Source organism: Pleurodeles waltl, chromosome 4_1 (genome assembly GCF_031143425.1).
Source record: "Pleurodeles waltl isolate 20211129_DDA chromosome 4_1, aPleWal1.hap1.20221129, whole genome shotgun sequence".
Classification (NCBI taxonomy): domain Eukaryota; kingdom Metazoa; phylum Chordata; class Amphibia; order Caudata; family Salamandridae; genus Pleurodeles; species Pleurodeles waltl.
In genome coordinates this window covers 278,846,486-278,866,634 of record NC_090442.1, presented here as the reverse complement: position 1 = coordinate 278,866,634, position 20,149 = coordinate 278,846,486, and the positions used below count along the sequence as shown (strand labels likewise).

The 20,149-nt window shown below is 42.6% G+C and overlaps 1 protein-coding gene across 3 annotated transcripts in view; it reads right to left on the bottom strand.

Moving 5' to 3' along the window:
- The window catches only part of LOC138287679 (cathepsin E-like), a 228,399-nt gene that overhangs the window by 162,064 nt on the left and 46,186 nt on the right, over positions 1–20,149 (bottom strand). For all 3 annotated transcript variants that reach the window (XM_069228320.1, XM_069228322.1, XM_069228321.1), the window contains one exon: positions 4,281–4,398. In XM_069228320.1, coding sequence (XP_069084421.1) covers positions 4,281–4,398 — 118 coding nt within the window. The remainder of the gene's footprint in view (positions 1–4,280; positions 4,399–20,149) is intronic.

Below are 20,149 nucleotides of genomic sequence, written 5' to 3'. Positions count from 1 at the left end.
AGCCCCATTGGCTACTTGACCTCAGTGGAGTACATTGGACTATTTAAACTCCTAGGGTCAACACAGTAGAACTTGAAGATGTGCTTTCTTCCAACGCCTCTACTATATGGAACCTACAGCCTAAACTTGTCAGACACATTGATCTGCTTTGTAGAAGAACTTTGAAGACATACCTCTTCAAATTCCACCTCTTGGCTCTAGATTCTCTTGGAACTCTTGGATGTAAATGCTACATAAATACACATGCTGATGTTGATGAAGCAAATTTGATGATAAACATTTGATTGATTGTTGTTAGGTGTTCGTGAAGTGTAATATTTATTTGAGCTAAAATCATTAACTATTAAATGACTCCATCTCACTTAAGTCCAGCAAATATTGGGAAATACTTTTGGGTGGTAAAGAAGGCATGAGAACCCACCCATAACTATCTATATATCTCCAGCACCCAAAACACAAGCACTCAGCATATATTACTCCTAAACCACACAGTCTTATACTACACAAAGCATCACCCATCAGGGGATGGACACCAGGAGATGGTGGACTAATGGAAGAATATAGACTTGGCAGCCTCATGTGAAGTGCAGGCTTCATAAAATTGCTCTTCCATGGGAAGAAGTATATTCCAGGAGAGTGGACTGGGGAGGGATTGTTCTGGAAAGGTAATTGACTAAGGAAGGGAATTGATTGAGGGAGGCGAGACAGTCAACAGGGGGCAGAACTCCAGCTATACAGATGCATGACAAAAGTATGACCATTTGATGGATAGTAGACCTCTCATGTATACATCATTGGCCTAATGCCAATACAATAATTGCTAGGAAGGAGATATTTGGATGCACTTGTCAGCTCTCCTCGCTGTACACACCACTTCATTAAATGTCCTCCACTTTACAAGTTTAATGGCTAATGTTAAAAAATCTGTGCTGTTTGCATGCACAATAATCTGCACTTGTGTTGTGTGTGGCATGACTAAGAACATGACACATTTTCTCACGTGCTTTACTAAAATGTATTTGCCTGATTTTTGGCTCTTGATAAAAGTGTTTTGTCATCGGTGGTTGCACATTGAGGAGTTCGTTGTGAAATAGTGACCTTTACACACTCATCAAAATCTAATGGAATAATTGAAAAACTAATATCACTTCAAGGAGGTGGCGAGGTAGTTCAATCCAGAGAATGAATGTGGTGTCAGTGAAGGCAGGGATTACATAAGAGGGGCATATTTGCACTCTTTGTATTCTCCCTTGGCATGGCAATGGTCTAAAGCTAATATTACATGAGATGCCATAAAGCTCATTTGATGATCAGCTGGACGGTACAGTGTTACCCACACACTGTCACTGAGCAACATTGGGTTATGCTCCTCTTCATATGGGGATATCCATCTATTAGGTCATTCTTACAGATGTATATGTTCAAAGTTAATGAACTCCAGGAGGCACAGTTACTGAAAAGGTACATCAATACGCACATATAATTGTCTCCATCATCAGAGCTGGCTTACCCAGACCTACGTTCTATTTTAAAGCTGAAAGTGAAATTTGGCCCATGAGGCATGTAAGGAGTTTAGCACTGGATTATCTTTTCAGGTCTCCTAAAGACAACAGAAGTTACAAGGATGATCGGGAGACTATACTCACAGATGCAGCTAACAGGAATTTATTTGAGACTGAAGGTGAAAAGCAGAGCCCAGAACACTGAGGTGGAAGTTAACCCTTTAATACAAATCTAAGAAAAGTTCACTTCAGTTCATAGCATGTGAATTATAAAGGCACCACACTAAGAACAATAGTGCCTTCAGGGTCGCAGCTGCTGACAGTTAGGGACATATGTAAGAGCCCTTAGCGCCACCAGAGCATCACTTTTAGTGACGCTCCAGTGGCGTTATGCACTGCACCGTATTTACAAGGTGGTGGAACAGCACCTCGTAAATACTTGTTGTGGCTTAATGCCACCTTCTAAAGACGGCCCCTTCGCACACAGCACTTTGCGTGGAAGGGGTGTGGAAGGGGTGTTGCTGTGGGCGTGCCACATCAACACCCATTGCATTTTGACGCTGCCCCATACTTACGAGTTTTTGTAAACCTGAGGCAGCGCCAAAATCTAACGCCACCCCAGGATGGCTTTAGCATAGCTCAACAAGGAGAAATGCTTTCATTTCTCCTCATTGTCTGCTCTTTCTATGTGTGCTGCATTCTGCAGCACACATAGAAAGAGCAAATTGCCATTTAAGATTGTTTTTGTGCAGGAAGGTGTTCCGTCCTGCACAAAAAAAATCTCCATCTCAACGCAGCCATCCTTGCACTATGGTGCAAGAAATTGCTGCGTTGGCGCACAGCAGCAAATTCAGCGCCGGCGCAGGGGGCAACACAGACCCCTTAAATCTAGCCCTTATTGTGGCCTCAGTGCATGTGAATCAGGCTTTACATCAGTAAAACACATTTTCACAATGTACAAATACCTTTCACTAGTTGGAAACGTCTTTCCAACTCCTGCAAGGAGTTTTCCAATGTCTTCCAAATCGCAAAAATTAGGGAGCTTGAAATAAGCGTCTTCCGCCTCTTTACAAGTCGCAAAGGATTGAAAAGTTAGGACCTCTTAAGTAAGTTTAGATGGTTACTGATTGCCAAAGAGGAAGCTGTTCTTGTGTGGCTGCTTCCTTCAGGAAATTGAGTTGATCGGGTACGGGAGGGGGGGTCCGGGGGGTGCTTAGTCACTATTGCATGGTGCCCCTGATGAGTTCCCCTACAAGATTTTGTTTGATTAGCAGCACCTATCTCTTTAATAGGCATGGACTGTCTAAAATAAATCCTATTTGGGACAGCAAATGCAGGGATAGAAGCCTGCTCTCATTTGTAGGCCACTACGAGACTATCTCTAATTAACATTCATTAGTTAGGTAATTGTGTGACCCCTTGCAAATTACCAATTTGCAATGTGACCTATTAGTATACAGGCTGCATCACAATTTACAACCCCATTTCCAATTCAGTCTGTGTGGAATCTGCACATCACTAGTTTGCAAACAGCGATACCACACCAGGCCTATAGCTATTGAATTTATTATCATTTCATAGCATTTTGTTTCTGACAAAATATTCATAAAATTAAAAACAGAATTTAAAAATTCGAGTACATTCAACCGTATATAATTAATTAACAACATAAAACTTGCACGAAAGTTGAGCATCAATATGCATATAAGGCCTTTATCAACTAGCACTTAGATAAACAGTTCTAAGGGCTTCTAATCACGAGATTAACATTACAACCCAGTGAGGCCTAAATATGGTAAGATCGCCAAAAATAAAACAATAACACACTGCTTTAACCTATACCCTCACGCTTGCAAATCCGTGCAAGAACACGTATTTCATGCAAAATTAACTTAATGGGCAGCAGCTGCATAATGAGGATATTTTAGCAGACAGGTCAGCATGCCTTGGACAGAAGGCTCTCGGTCTCCATGTCTTACAAATGGAACTGGCAGTGTTGAAACGACCTGAAGAACTCGATGATCACTTGAAATCTCATCCTATGTCATTTCCTGTCATGTTATGTTGTACTGTTCTCATTTGTTCAGCGGCAACTTCAATTTCAATGACATCATGGCAAAATCTCTGAGTGTCCTTTCTTTTGAAAAAGGGAAGTCAGTCAACTGGTCGTGTTTGATGTGTGTTGGTGTTTGAGTGTCTGTTCAGTGTTTAGTATAGAAGCGATGTGTGGAGATTACTGTGAAGGTAAAATACACATTCACATACACAGTCACACATTGCAGACTTTATAAAATTTAGATGTAAGATTTTAAGTGGGAGAGTTTCAAATTAGAACTTTACATCACAATAAGACAGATGTGGGGGTCTGGCTCAATCTAAAAAGTCTTCCATACTTGGTAGGCTTTTGCACTGTGTCACAGGTCTGTGATGTCCTTACAACATTATGCTGAACTCTTCCGTTTTTGTTTTCTCCCAGGAATGGTGTCGGAACTGCTTCAATGTGTATTTATTTATATTCTGTAGTTCAGACCACAGGGCTGGCATGCCTTTTCCCAGAAGGAGGTTTCAGATTTGGAAAACCCATATTATCTCATTTTAATTATAAAAGGCAAAACAGTCTTTCACTGCATCACTAAGAACAGGAGAAGATGGATGCCCTTGTAATGATTGTAAACACCCAATATATAGCCTATTGATTTACCAATTTCTCTGCGTTCCGTTTACATAATTGTCATTAGAATATGTAAAATACAGTCATAAATAAGTGATTTATCTTACGGCATGCTTCACTGATACAGTAGGCTGATGGCACCCAGAAGTTGGATGATCCTGTGTCAAATACCACCGTGAAGTTCTGGGGTGGGGTGCCAACACTTACTTCCCCATAGTACTGAGCCTGAAAGGAGAAATCAAAAACATTAGGTGAGCTTGAAACCCAGAAAATGGTTAGTGTGCAGAAAACGTTACACATTACAAAGGATGTTTCATACTAGTGTGATTATTTTGTAATGGCAGAGGATTTAACACTGGCCAATATCATTAGAGGTACCTGACAAAACTAAATTAAATATTAGTGCAGATTTAGGACTTGATACTAAGATTCCTGGTGTCAAAAGTAAAGACCAGAATGAAAAAGATAAAGTTGGAATTGCACTGCTCCAGTTTGTCTATTCCTCATAGCGAACTCAATGTATCACCATGACGTTTGGCTGGGTTATCAATTCCTTAGAATGTGAATCTCTGCATGATCTGCTATTATATGCTTGTGGTAGGAGATTTTACAAATTAGCCTAGCATCAATTGTGCTTTTCTTCACCACCAGTGTGTCTTACGCCTTTCTTTCTAGCTTTTGTAGAAAGATATAGTTTTGTGCTACCTCATACCCCCTTAATTGAATCATATGTCTGGGTATGCGGCATACATCACCATGGGCATTCTGCTTGGTATGCATGCCCTCACCTTTAGACCCAAGGACCATGGGGATGGTGGGAGAAAGAAAATCTATGTACAGATTAGTTCCAATGGAAAGTATATTTTTATGGGTAAATATCAACAATTGTGCAGCAATTTTCTAGGGCTCTCTTACTGTGGTTCATGTCCTCAGAGATGCAAATATCTGAACATAAAGATAAAACAGTCAGTCCATCAAACATCACAGTAATTCTTGATAATTTACCTTTACCTTGCCTATTTCTTTTATTCCTTCACAGTAAAACCAGTTCCTATATCAGTACACACCTCCACCAGAAAAGAGAATGATGATGGTTTTGAGCTTTGCTTCCTGTAATGCCAGCCTTTTTAAGGATTGGTAGAAGAGGAAGCATGACGGGAACAAGTACTTTAGGATCAAATACTTATTTGAGGCATATAGATAGTTCCTATCTTAATGATATGGAATGGAACATTAGAGGATCAGTTAAGATAACATGCATTTCTTAATGATTTTAGAAATTTCATGTTAAGAACATTTAATATATTTTATTTATAAAAGACTTCCACTGAATACTAATTAAAATACACTGACATAATTATAAACGTCTAGCACCTGATGGTAATGTCATGTTTCATTTAACAAATACCGGATTGCTCAATTTGTCTTTTTCAACACATAGTTTCAGACAAGAAAATATGAGATATATTAGATCCTGCATTGGACAAGTACACATAGTGCACTTTTATACTAGCATACTCTTATTACTAAAGCTGTCATCATTTTTGATCCAGTGATGTTTGTGAAATGTTAGAACGCCCATTTGAAAACTACGATAAAATCATTGCACTTCAGGTTCCAAATTAGCACGTACATAAAATTGCACAGTAGCAAGGTGTGCACTCGGAACGATGGGCCACCGTTTTTAATTTAACAATATTGGCCATAATCATTGTAAACCATTTTTGTATTTTCATAACGTTTAGTCAAGATTTGATGCACAGACTAAATTGCATAGCATTTATATCAGAAACGTTTAAGCCCAAATTATTTAAAGAGTACTGTAACAGTAGATTAAAGTTCAAATTGGCAGACTTTTCAGAATTCAATTTGAGTCTTCAAATATATATCAGTATCCCCCTTGGGACAAGCAAATTAATACGTACAATTGGGGCACAAGCTTGATATTTTAAGGGAGCATGACTAAGTTCTATTCAGATGCCCTCAATTGAAGACCCTTTCCTCATTGACAACAATAGTTTCCATAGTTTGGCCCCTTATTTTATATGCCTATTTAGAGCAGCACGCTTTGAAGATTAGAATACATAGCATATCGTAGGAATCTTCACATTGTAAATTTTACACAAGTAAGTATATTTTTCCTCCTCATTGATGTAAGAATCTCATTAATAACCACCCTTATGAAAAACTTGCCAAAGAAGTTGTAATATAATGTGATTTTTACCTTTTTACTGAATGAATAATTTTAAGATTTTTTGATTTGTGTTTGGTTGTGGTTTTAATTAACTAGCAAACTAAATTTAATCATCAAGTTATAATATAAGATGTACAAGAAGGGTTAACAGAGATCACCACTTCTACTTGTGTATTCTTTGATATTGTCCAGTTTTACACCATTCATCCAACAAAAATCCAACTACACCCTTTCCTGTTGGTTAAAGTCCATTGTATGGGTTTTACTTAAGTTAATAACTGTTCAAAATTGTGTTATTTGTTGAAGGAAGTTAGAAACTACTTCAAAGAATAATCACAAGCCTTGTCAGGAGGAAGCATAAATGCCAATGCATAATCCTTTGCTTAAGCCTATGGTAGTTTGGCACAAACCTGTCAGGCTTAACTTAGAGGCAATGTGTGAAGAACCTTTGCAATACTTAAATAGTATTAAAGTAAAAACAAGATACAAGAAGAATCCCAAAGAAATGTAGATTAATTAGGAATTTTAAATAATTAATATGACACCAAAATGCTAAGAGTTTTTAAAGTTTAAGAAAAAATAGTGCCAAGAGCCATGAAATGCCAACTGAAGTTCAGTCTGCAGTTATGGAGCACGATAAAGGACCAAGTTTATCTTGGTGGGGGTTTACTTTTTGACTTAGGTGCAGAGTCTGGGTGGCATTGCTTGTCAGGGTTCAGTGTTGGTTTAAGTGAAACTTTCAGTCAGAAGCTGCGCACTGTGGCTCTGTAGGCAGGGGCGGCTCCTCCATTAAGGCAGAAGAAGCAGCTGCAAAACCTTTACAAGAAATGAAAATAAACTGTGTTTATTATTGTTTTCTTGTAAAGGGGCAGGGCTACGGGGTGATGAGCGCATGTCTTGGGCCAGTCAAACACACATGCACAGTAGGCTCTCTCCAGCCCAGCAACACAGTTGCCGGGCTGGAGAGAGCATGCACAGGCTCCTAGTCTGCATGGGAGTGCTCTGGCTGGGTGCTCCCAGCCAATCCTGATGCTGCTCTGAGCAGCGTCAGAATTGGCCACAGGGCAGGCTAGGTGCATGTGCCTTCAGCTACGAAGCAGAGGAGACGGAGGAACGGAGAGGCGCAGCGGGGTGCAGGTAAATGGGTTTTAAAAAAAACAAGAATTCATGTTTATTCCCCCCTCTGCGTGCTACCCCACCCCTTCTGCGCCCCGCAAACTGCAACTGTCTGTACGGCTCTGTGGTGCTTGGCATCAGATCTGGTTAAGCTTTCAGGTAGGAGCTGGGCAGCTCTGCGAGACTTGACATCATTCTGTATTGTATACAGTGAAGCTTTCAGTTGCAATCTGCATGGCATGGCTTTGCAGAGCTCGCCGACACTCAGCGTCAGATTTAGTGACTCTTTGGTTAGAAGCTGCGTAGCTCTGCAAAGCACAGCGTCAGAACCGGTAAAAGCTTCAGTTATTCAGAGAGAAGTGCACTTTGACCCCAATCAACTGTCCAGTGAGGACTGCACTTGGGGGTCAGGCCTCACACCCACAGAGGCCAGCAGAAGGCACCAGTAGAGGTCCAGTTGGTGCTGGTCACCTGGAAAACAGGAAAGACCTCTGGAAGCATGTTGTGTCCCTGTAGCTGAAACAGGAGGTCAGTCAACTGACGCTTTAAGTCACGTCTAGGATTCTGGGTTCAGGCCAAGCAAGTCAAGTCTTCCTTCTTCAGACAGTAGGGCAGTACTTCTTCTGAATCTTCTTAGGTCCTAGAGTGTTCTGATTTCAAGTTCTGGGGTTCCCAGTTTTTATGCCTAGTGCCAGCCTGTGGGTGGCAGCAGTACTTTGCCTACTCCCAAATTAATTCTGGCAAGTTCTTGTTCCGCCTTGGCTAGCGGGACAAAAGACTGGAGAAGGTCTTGTGCCAGATGCCTTTGTGGCTGCTGGGGCAGGTTCCCTTGAAGTGTAATCTGGGCAGGGCACAGCTTCTTCCAGGCCATCCCGTCAGGAAGATCTAGTCCCCTTTACACCCAGGGCCTTTTGTCTGCTGTCCGGTCCCATTGGATATTTCCCAGTGAAAGAGCCATTGTTAGCGCGTTAGACCTTAATTAGTAAACTTACAAGGAGACGCGAATAGACGATGGACCTTTTGACTGCTCTTCACAGTTTCCCAACATGAACCCCATACCAATACAAGTCAATAGCAATAACAATCAATTACATCAATAATCAATCGGAGTCAGTAATTTTCACACACCATGATCTTGCGGCCATGAATAACCACACCTTTATGTAAAAGTTAGAATGCTTATTTCCCTATAGTAACAATGCTAATGTCACGTAACTTAATCTCAAAATCAAATGATAAACGTACAGAAACAACACTGGCTGACCAAAGCGGCGAAAGAATCGCAATCTAATCAAAGCTTGAGCCACTACACATTCTAAAGTTACAGTACAAATTAATAGCAAGAATACTGCGCAAACGAAATAACATACATTTAGAATTCAGAAAAGAAAAGACATCAACTGTTATTACATATAGCGAGCATAATCAGCGAGAACCCTAACTACCATCAAATTAGAATAGCATGTTTGTATTCATGCAAAATAATTTAGTCTACACAAATTTGGAAAAACATCTAACTATGGCTCTATAAAAATTAGTGGTTGGTACAGAGAAACAAAAGCAAATAGACATCACAATCAGTAACATAGTTTTAATACCAATCCTCAATATGGTTCAGCAGGCTGTGGCAGTCTTTGTCAATAGGACATCAATTTGGTCAGCAAGGCATCAGGTTCGGCATCAAAGGTCTCTTTAGGCAACAAAGTTAAGCATGTCTCTTCTCAGGAAAAATGGGCTGGCTCCTCTCTGTGTTAGATTTCCTAAAACTACTTCCCATGTCCCTATTGGTTTAAGAATCGCATATTCGCATTTTGTCCAATGAAACTAAAACCCTAAATCTACACTTCTAGTACTACATGGTTCACATGTCGAAGATTGGCTCTTCTTCTCCTGTTCCTATCGTTTGGCTTGTCAGGTATCAATATGTTGCAACTTATACTCCAGTCAGTGCATCCCTTGTGTTCTCCTGGGAAAGTCAATCTTACACACTATGTTAAACATTGTTTCACTAGCAAGTACATCATCTTCTAGCAAGCAGTTCTCTTGAGAAAGACTTTTAGGTACGAGCACTTGGTCAGCACAGTGGAAATCACAATTTAGTTCTTTGAACGGCCATTTCATAAGTCGATCAAGAAATGCAGCTTGACATGAGGCCGTGCAACTAGGCCAAGTACTCGCTAAGTTAAGGTCTACGATTAATAAAGCTAATACATAATACATAACCCTTAATATGACATATTACTACATTAATCAAACATAAGCTCAATACTTCATAATAATAAGCTATTAATAAGTACACTTCGTGAACATTGGCGGCCACCCAGGTAGAAACATAGGCAGGGTAATGCCATCTTTCTGAAAGTGGCATTTCCAAAATAACAATTTAAAATCTGATTTTCCCCTTAAAGTGGATGTTAAATTACAAATGAAATTAGTGGAAGAGGTATTTCTCTAGCTGTTCCTAAAATGAATTTAGCAATTAGTAAATGTAATAATGTAAACCAGTGTTAGCCTATTGAAAGGCAGTCTTGCCAGAGTGAAAAACTACCTTGGAGGTTTTTAACTACCAGGACATGCAAAAGATTAAATATAGGTATCTTACTTTTTAAATACCCTCCATCCTTGCCTATGAACTTATAGGGCCTTCCTTAAGGGTGACTAATAGGTATTAAAAAGGAAGACTGATGCTTGGCAAAGGGGTTGACTAGTCAAGTAGAAACTGCAGTTCAAAACCTGCAAAGACAGGCCTGGAGATTGCAGACTGCAAAGGCAGGCCTGCGCATGCTTTAGGCAAGTACTTTATTGGGTGGCACCATGAGTGCTGCAGCCCACACGTAGCATGTAATTTGAAGGCCTTCTCAAATACAATATACTATGGATTTATAAGTAAATTAAATGGGTCATCAGGTGGATACTAATTTTACCAAGTGAAAAGGAAAGAGCACTCACACCTTGACACTGATTGGCAAGGATAACGTGCACAGAAACCTAATGGCGGGTTCAGCTGCAGAAGGCAAAGACTTAGGAAACACCACACAAATAATCATTTCTAACAATTACCAATCCATTCTTGCTAGTATAAATTGATAAACTGGCAAACAAACATTGTAGTGCAATGGAGATTTATCCAAAAATAACTAAATCAGCAGCGGTATCAGCAGTTCTCAGTGGAAACAAACTGACTAAATGTACTTATCCTGGAAGTCCTGCAGTGTATAGTGAGAATCGAAGGGGAAACCGTATTCACCTCTGTTTCATACCATCACAACCCATTTTTTTGGAAATATTTGGACCTAGTGGTACCCTAATTTTGTTGTTAGTATTGAGGATTGGCTAGTATGTGCTGCAGATCAGCAGGGACGCCTAGTTGCTTAGTTTTAGCTTCAAGAAAAAAATATCTCCAGGATCAAATGCATTAGAAAAGTCTATAAATGCTGCAAGCATCTTTTTCCCCTAATAATAACATACTTTATGTATTTGTTCGGAACATTAAGACATTATCTGTTGTACACATAATGTTGAGGAACCTCCCTGTTGAAGTGGGATTAGAGGGACTGATATGCCCCAAATAGTCAATCTATTAAGAACAACATTTTTGAACACTTTGGATTAAAAATCTAACAAGGTAAAGGGGCGAAAGATGATAGCTAGTGGTCTTGAGCCTTTTTTTTTACAAATTGTAATACTCAACCTTCCATACCAAGAAGCACCCACATCAATTTTAAATAAGCAATGTATAAGTACAGCAGAAAATTATCTGTGCCCAAAAATAGGGATTTTGCTTGTATATAGAAACTGGGACCCCATCAGGCGCTTGGGCAGTAAAGACTTATGAGGAGCGAATATTATCAAATTAGGAACAAGAAACCACTCAGCAAGCTTTTATACTAAAAAGCCTCTAAGACACTCGAGTAAACGGAAGGATAACTCCCAAATGGCATCTTTTGAGGGCTAAAAGGAACTGTAGTGAAAAGCATGTTCAAAAAGAAGAAGTTAAACTTGTGAGAAAATACACAAACAGAGGCACAACCACAAGGTTCCCTCTAATGTGGTTAAAACGCTTGCAGAGCCAAAAATATATCTTCTTAAGGAGAAACTGTTTACTCAAAGGACCCACAGTGTAGTTTGCTTTATTATTAGATACAGTCTAATTTTAGACAAGTGTTCAAAGCCTTAAGAAGAAATTGGTATGTCGTAAAACTTGATAATAATGGTAAAAAAAATGTTTATCCGAAGTCATTGATGACATACTGGAGATCAATGACTTTAACACAAATGTGATGGGCTAGTGGCACAGATAATATAATACTAATAAAATACTAATAATACTATGATACTAATAAAAAACAAAGGATGATGACCTCAATTGCAACTTGCTTTTTTCTTTACAAATGTAAGTGTAATTGCTGTAAATTCACAATTGATAAATGTGATAAATGTAAGGAATTTCCTTTCTATGAGACAAGTACAACCTAATGACCAAAATCTAATTGAATAGCAAAATCAAATAGTGTGTTCATATGTGTCTCTACATGTGCAGATTGTACTATGTGGGTTCAGCCATTATATTGCTTAATGGCAGCTGCCAAGAATACATTCCAGCACTAAAAAATGGGGACAGTAGGTATTCGATGGACAATCATTTTAAATAGCAGCTTGCAACTGCAGAAATAAAGGGCGTAAGATTCATTGGGATGCAGCATCTGGATAAAGACAAACGAGGGGAATATTTAGAACACAAACTGAGAAAATGTGGCAGCAAATTGATCAAAACCTTAACCACATTTCAATATTTCAAACAGGGAATTATTTGCCTACCTATGGAATGAACAGATTTGTTTTCCTATGTTTGTTACCAGAATTACTTGGTTGTTGTTTTCCTTTCAACATTAAAAATATAGTACTTGAATCTATTGATTTTAGTCTGAAACTCAAGAAAATGCCTCTAATATAATTTGTAAAGTGATATTTCAGAACGCCATTACAGGATTTATACTGTATAGCTGTACACTGGATTTAATTCACTAGACAAGTATGGAGATATACTAAGGGTCTATGCACATTATTGCAACAATGTGGCGTTTAACATGCACGAGGAAGTCAAAGGTAATAAGGTAAAAATCAAGATGTCTGTCGAGTAAAAAGCTGAAGCACATAATGCCAATTTTGTAGCTGCTATTTACTGTTTCCTCACCCTCTGCAAGCGTCTGGGATTCCGCAGGGTCTGACTTTATTTTTGGTTTGTGAAGAAGTCTCTATTATATGTTTCACAAAATTAGTACAACCTGGTAAAGTTGAAATTACATCTCCAACCCTCCTCATTAATGTACATCAAAATTCTCACTTTTCAGAAGATAGTGTTAGACTTGGAATCCTTGGTGTGGTTTCCCTGGCTTTTTGTCTCTGCCTCCTGTATTTGTGACTGTGTGTTGGGTCTGTATTTGCTGGTTTTGGTACTCTGGGCACTTTACCTCTGTTGATCAGTGCCAAAGTGCAAGTGCTCCCTGTGTAAATTGTGATTATGATTGGTTATCCATGATTGACAGATTTGATTTGCTAGGAAGTTCCTCGTACAGTGCGCCAGGTGTACCCAGGGCCTGTAAATCACATGCTACAAGTGGGCCTGCAGCACTGATTGTGCCACCCACATGAGTATCCCTGTAAACATGTCTCAGACCTGTCATTGCAGTGTCTGTGTGTGCAGCTTTAAACTGCCATGTCGACCTGTCAAGTGCACCCACTTGCCAGGCCCAAACCTTCCTTTTTACTACATGTAAGTCACCCCTAAGGTAGGCCCAAGGCAGCCCAATGGGCAGCGTGCAGTGTTTTTAAAAGGTAGGATTTGTACTGTTGTGTTTCACATGTCCTGATAGTGAAAAACAGCTAAATTCATTTTTCTCAATTGCAAGGCATATCTTTCCCATAGGTTAACATAGGGATTGTCTTGATACCTTTTAAGTGTAATGTCCCTTTGGGAGCAGATCGTGATAAGGAGTTTCAGGTCTCTGAACTCACAATTTAAATAATACATCTTTTGGTGAAGTTGGTTTTTAGACTGTAAGTCTGAAAATGCCACTTTTAGAAAGTGGGCATTTTCTTGCTTAACCATTCTGTGCCTCTGCCTGTCTGCTGGAATTCATGTCTGGGTCAGGATGACAGTTGGACTGTTTGTGAAAACACTCTAGACAGTAACACAAAGGAAGCTGAGGTGTGCCCTGCATTTCCTTATGGGTCTTCCTGGACAAGAGTGGTTGGAGGTGCTGACATTTGCACCTCCATAGGGCTGTGCCTGTCTTTACACAATACAGTCTTCAACCCCCTAAAGTATGCCTGGGACCAGGGCAGGAAAGGCAGGATCTTGTGCACTACAAAGACTTTCCTTTGAAGTTTGCATACTTCAAAGGCAGGCATGAGTATAAGGATTGGACCCAAAAGCCCAGACTTTTAGAACAGTTCTGGATCAAGAGGAGACTCCCCCAACAAGAAGAGCTGAAGAGCTGTGAGGAGGAGTACTGTTCCTTTCCTGTGTGTCCTTTCCTGAATTGGCCCGCAGTTGTTGCTTCTGCTTTGGAGAGGACAAAGACTGAACTTTGCTGTGTATCCTGCTTGTGAAGTTTCTTCAAGGGCTTGGGCTGACCATGCCTCCTCTTAAGAAGTCTCAGGGACATCAAAGACTTCACCTGTCGGCTCCTGGGTTCTCTTGCTGAGGACCCTGACTTGCCAAGAGGTGCCCACTCAAGTTCCTGGGCCCTTGGGAGTGAAATCTAGCATAAAACAAGAAGAACCAGGCACCCCGATTCCAGACGACTCCCGGACCAGCGCCAGTGCCCAACTCCCCGCAGCTGCCTGCACCCTAAGCCATGGTCCCCACTGAAGTGTGATGACTGTGACCAACACCACAGGCCAGACGCCGCTGCAGTGCCTCTGAAGTCCCGCAACACAGTGAGTCCCAAGCGTCGTGTCACCAACGTCCATGACACCTGACTCCACTTGGACGCCTGTGGGCCATAGTGTGACCGTGATCCGAAGTAGTCGCTCAATCGCATCTTGACCCGCTGGACTCATCAACCCCACCAGATCGTAAGGAACCGTCAGCTTGCTGCTGCCTAACCTCCGCTGCCTCCATAAGGAACCAACAGCTCACCCTTCCTGCGTAGCAGTAAGGAACCAATGCCTCACCTCTTGCATAGCAGTACAGAACTGATGCCCCGCCGGCTCCAGTGACACCTCACCTCCCCGACTCTGTGCCATGCCTTTGACTCTGCCTTGTATCTAAGGTACTGTGCCTGGGGTCCGTGCGACTCCATGACCAGCGCTGCACTCCCTCGCAAGTCATGTCAGACTGTTGGAAACGACTCTGTCACAACACCATGATAGCATCATTTAGAACTAGTGTGTTTCTAAGGGCTTTTTTGGGATTTAATCTTTTAAAATTCATATCTTTGGTTGAGTATGTTGTTTTTTTGTCATGTTGGTCTTGTTTTACTTAGATAAATATTGGGTATTTTTCTAAATGGGTGTGGTGTCCATTTCTAATGTTTTCACTGTGTTACTGTGTGTGGGTACAAATACTGAACACATCGCCTCTGAGATAAGCATGACTGCTCATGCCAAGCTACCAATGTGGTGAGTGTGATTGTGATTCCCTTACCCTGGCTAGAGTGAGGGTCCCCAGTCCCTACTTGGACAGGGTGTAATCTGACTGCCAACTAGAGACCCTATTTCTAACAATAGTTGAGGCTGATTTACAAACTCTGTCTATAAATCGTTCCCTGAGCAGTTAGCCCAGTATTTGCTAGCTCTTTTAATTTTTTAATAGAATAATGTGGTAAAGCTTGGCTGCATATTTGCTGGTCTGTAAAATAAAAGGTCCATCTTTACAATAATCTTACAGGGTCCATGTCACTTCATCAGTACTTTAATATGACATGTGGGTAGGAGGACTAAAGCCCTATCTCCCACCTCCAAGGTACGAAGAAAAGTTCCTTTACTATGCTGTTCTTCCTGGGTATTTCGAACATCTTAAAGGGGTTCTGCAGCCATTTGTCTTACGGTTCAAAGTCTGACATTCAGGTTTATGGCATATCTCACCCTGGTTATAATTCTTCCATCATTCTGGCTTCATCTTTTCATCTCCAAAGCCATGCCCAAAATTAATTGGGGTGTTTTCCAAATACAACCTCAAAAGAGGACAACTTTGTAGAAGCTTGGGGAATACTTACTACGAATGGAGACGATAATAAGAAGTAAAACTTTGTCTCAGCCTTCTCAAACTGGTCACACAGCTTTTCAAAACATATCCTTTAGGATCTGTTACAGCAATCTGCAAAGCCATTAGTCTGCGAATGGTACAAAGAGGTCTTCATGCAATACATGTTTAATCTTTTACAAACTTGTGCCATCAGCCAAGGTATGAAATCAGTACACTGGTCTGTGAATGTCTCTATAGATAGGCCTACCCAAGTAAAGTGTGGAATAAGAACATCACATAAATAGGCAGCAGTGATGCGTCTTACGGAAAATGCCTCTAGGTAGAGGGAGATAAAATCTATATAACCAGGATATGCCTATGCCCTCTACCATATGGTTCAAGGGGACCAAATAAGTCCATTGCTTTGGACGTATGCACTTATTAGAATTGAGGGGGGCTGTAAAGGTACATGTGAAGTATGCCCAGATCCCAAGGTTTATTCTGCTACAGTTCTGCAAACTGGACTAAGAACAACAAACACAGCACTTGACTCTCAATGGTGGCGATGGTGAGCAGTCACAGGCTTCTAAGTGAGGTAGTGTGGAGGTGCACGAGTTCAGGGCTCAACAAACGGACAGCAGCTGTGTGCAAATTTATCTGCAAAGGTGCTCCATTTTTTTGTCCTTTTCAGGACCCTAATTGGTGGATTTTGCTGTAGGAAGCTGGCTCTTTGTATAGTGGATCCAGAGTGGTACACTGTGCAAATAATACAAAGAGTCCAGGCAAACCCTAGAGATATCACAGAGGATTAAATGACAACCATAATGTTCTCTTTTGTGGTAGTGTGGAAGAGCAGTTAGGCATATCAGAGAGTAGTTCTGCGCATGTAAGGCACACATGCATACAGTCAGTGAGACACACACTCAATAAAGAAATCCACCACCAATTAAAAAAATAACACATAGGGGGTCATTATGACCCTGGCGGAAGGCGGAGAAGCGGTGGTAAGACCGCCAACAGGCTGGCGGTCTTTTTTTTGGAATTATGACCATGGCGGTTACCGCCATGGTCATCCGACGGTTCTCCGTTCTGCCCGCCAGGGCGGAGATGACCGCCGGGCTGGAAACCTAAGTCTCCAGCCCGGCGGCCGTCACTATACCGCCGGCGGTATTTGGACCCGGCTGACCCCCATGGATTTCATGCGGTTTGAAACCGCCATGAAATCCACGGCGGTAAGCACTATCAGTGCCAGGGAATTACTTCCCTGGCACTGATAGGGGTCTCCCCCATAATCCCACCCCCACCCTGACTCCCTCCCCTACACCCCCACCACCCCTGCCACCCCCCAAAGGTGGCAGGACCCCCTTCCCCACCCTGACCCCCAACATCAGACGACACTCACTTACACATGACACGCACGCAGGCACCACCAACACACATACACGCACACACCGACATACATGGCAACATCCACACACACAGTCAGACACGCACACCCACACTCAAACATACACACACACATCCATACAGACATACACGCACTCATTCCCAAACACACAACACCCCGCAAGCATACACACACTCACACACGCCCTCTACATACACACACGCACAACCCCATGCACGCACACAACACACAATAACCCCCCTCCCATAACGGACGATCGACTTACCTGGTCCATCGATCCTCCGGGAGGGGACGGGATCCATGGGGGCTGCTCCGCCGACACCACACCGTCAACAGAACACTGCCACGCCGAATCACAGGATGTGATTCGGTGGGCTGTGTTCTGTTGGTGTGGCGGTGGAGGTGGAGCAACCTCCACTTCCCGCCGCCCGCCAGTATGGCTGTTGATGGCTCTCCGTCCGTAAAAGGACAGAGAGCTGCAAACAGTCATAATACGCCGAGTGGAAAACCGCCACCACTGGCGGTCTTCAGCACGGCGGTCCCTCAGCGGTCTTTCAAAAAGACCGCCGAGGTCATAATGACCCCCATAGTGTTATTTATATTTAGATACCAGGATCACCAGAATCAGGTGAGTACTTTTCAAGACATAGCTTTTTAGAGTTTTCAAAAGTAGACACTTAGGGGCATATTTACAAGAAAGTGCACATTGGTCCTGATGCACCACTTTTCTTGTGTCACCCCTGCCCCAATTAACAATACGATGGTTGCAACGTATTTACAATATGATGCACCATGGCAGTAGTTAGGACAATAGCGCCAAACGTTTTGACGTTATTGAGGCGCTTTGCTGCACTAGCATCAAAAATGTTAATGGTAGTGCAGCAAAGCACAAGGAGGCCCATTGATTACAATGGGTGTGTCATTTTAACGCCTGCTCTCAGCAGGCATTAAAAATGATGGAATTTTTTTTGCATTTTTTTGGGCCTCCCCACGTCAGAAGATTATGCATGGCGCAGGCATAATGTGGCACAAGGGTTTACAAAGTGGCGCAATGCAAGCATTGCGCCACTTTGTAAATATAGCCCAGGAGAAAGGCATCATTAATGCCACCTTAGCATCAACAAAAACAACAAATCAACAAGGTGGTGCTAGGGGCTTGTAAATATGCCCCTTAGTGCATGTTTCTGTAGCTGCAATGTTACAATATGGGAGAGAAAACATACATGGCAAACAGGAACCTCACAGCAACTTACAGGACCAATCTTATAGACTTAAGGTGAATACAGGACAGGGTCCAAGACCACACCAACAGGTCACCTCAGATAGCACTTGGGCTGCTGGGTGCAGTTCAGTTGTGAGTGCCCTGAGGGGGTCTATGGGGTCGGCCCCGTCACAAAGATGCTGCAGGGGAGGATTGAGAGTCTAGTCTGGGCGAACCACCAACTGGGTTCAAGTCTTGCAATGTTCAGAGATGTAGGGACACCAGTGGTCCTGTTCTCATTGCTCTGAGGCAGCCAGGTGCAAAGGTGGTATGGACCATCAGGTTTTCCGTCACCGGTGTCGGTGGCTTTAGCGAGGGCCTGCAGAAACAGTCTACAAACGTGGACTGGGAAACGAGTCCGGCCGAATCAACAAGTGGCCTCAGGCCTCACAAGTCTGGGGGACGTAGGGACACCAGTGGTCCTCCTCTCCTCAGTCCGGGGGAATCTGGGTGCAGAGGTGTAGTGGACCATCGGGTCGCCATCAGCAGAGGCTGCCACAGTGAAAGGGGGGCCTACAGAAACTGGATGCAGATGCCATCAAGAAGTCCACAGTGGGAGAGCTCAATGTGGCTTTGGTCTCGGGATAGCTTGTGGACCACACTGACACCGTTGGCCCACTTTAGCTCAGGCTAGGCAGCTCGGGTGCAGTGATGATGTCTGGCTGTGGGTTTTGGCAGACCCGGTCCTCACAGTTCTTTTTTTAGATGCTTGCAGATGCAGGAAAGCAACTTCCCTGCTCCAAGGGAGTTCTTCTAGCTGATTTGCAAAGCACTGGCAGCTCTCCCAGTTTCTTGGATGCTGCAGCGGCAGGACAGGTCAGTTGCTCCTCTAGGGTCGAGTGCGGCAGGTAGGCTGGGAGGGTTGGTGTCAAGTATGTCATCCTCCTCAGTTCTCGGGTTAGCAGGCTTCTAGTCCACTCCCTCTTTTGTGTCCAGCTAAGATCTGTTTTCCTGGTATCAGGGGGTCCCCTAAATACTCAATTTAAGGGGCATTAAGTGGAGTGAAGGGTAGTAGCCAATGTGCTGCGTACCCTTGGGGCCACTAGACCCCCTAGGTGACCACTTCCTTTGGAGAGTGGGATTTATCCTGTCCCAGAGTTCCTAATTCTGGTCACCCTAGGGGTGTGTGCAGTCTGCAAATGCAATACGCCTCCTGCATAGCTAATTTTCCCACCTGTCCAGGTGCCAAATTGGCACTGGGGCAGGGGAGTCGGCATCTTCCTCTGAGGGAAGCCAGATTCACATACCAAAGGCAGTGGGCTGTTTTAAGACTTCTGTCTTGGAATGCAGATTTGCAGATCAGCCTGTTGGGAGGGATGTTGATCACTCCTGTCAAAGCAGGCATTTGTTCCTGACCTCCTGAGAGCAACTGTCCTCACCCCTGGTGGGTCAGAAACTCATCTGATGGTGGCAGCTGGCTAGAATTATTCAGTGAGCCCACCAGCAGTTGGTAGGTTTTCAGGGGGCACCTCTATGGTGCCCTTTTGGTGCATGCATTAATAAATCCTTCACTGGAATCAGTAAGGGTTTCTTAATATGAGATACCTGATACGAAACATCCCTAATTTCAGTGGAGCCATTATGTAGCTGGGAAACTCCTATTAACCAGTGTCCAGCACATGTATTTAAAATGGCTTCTGTGTTCACTTACTATGTCTAAGAATCGACAAAGACATAGCAGGGGCATATCTGCTTATGCATATATGCCCTGACCTGTAATACAACGCACCCTGCCTTAGGGTCATAAAGGCCTTCTGCAGGGGTGACTTACAAATATTAAAGGCAATGTTTAGGGGGCATGGCACA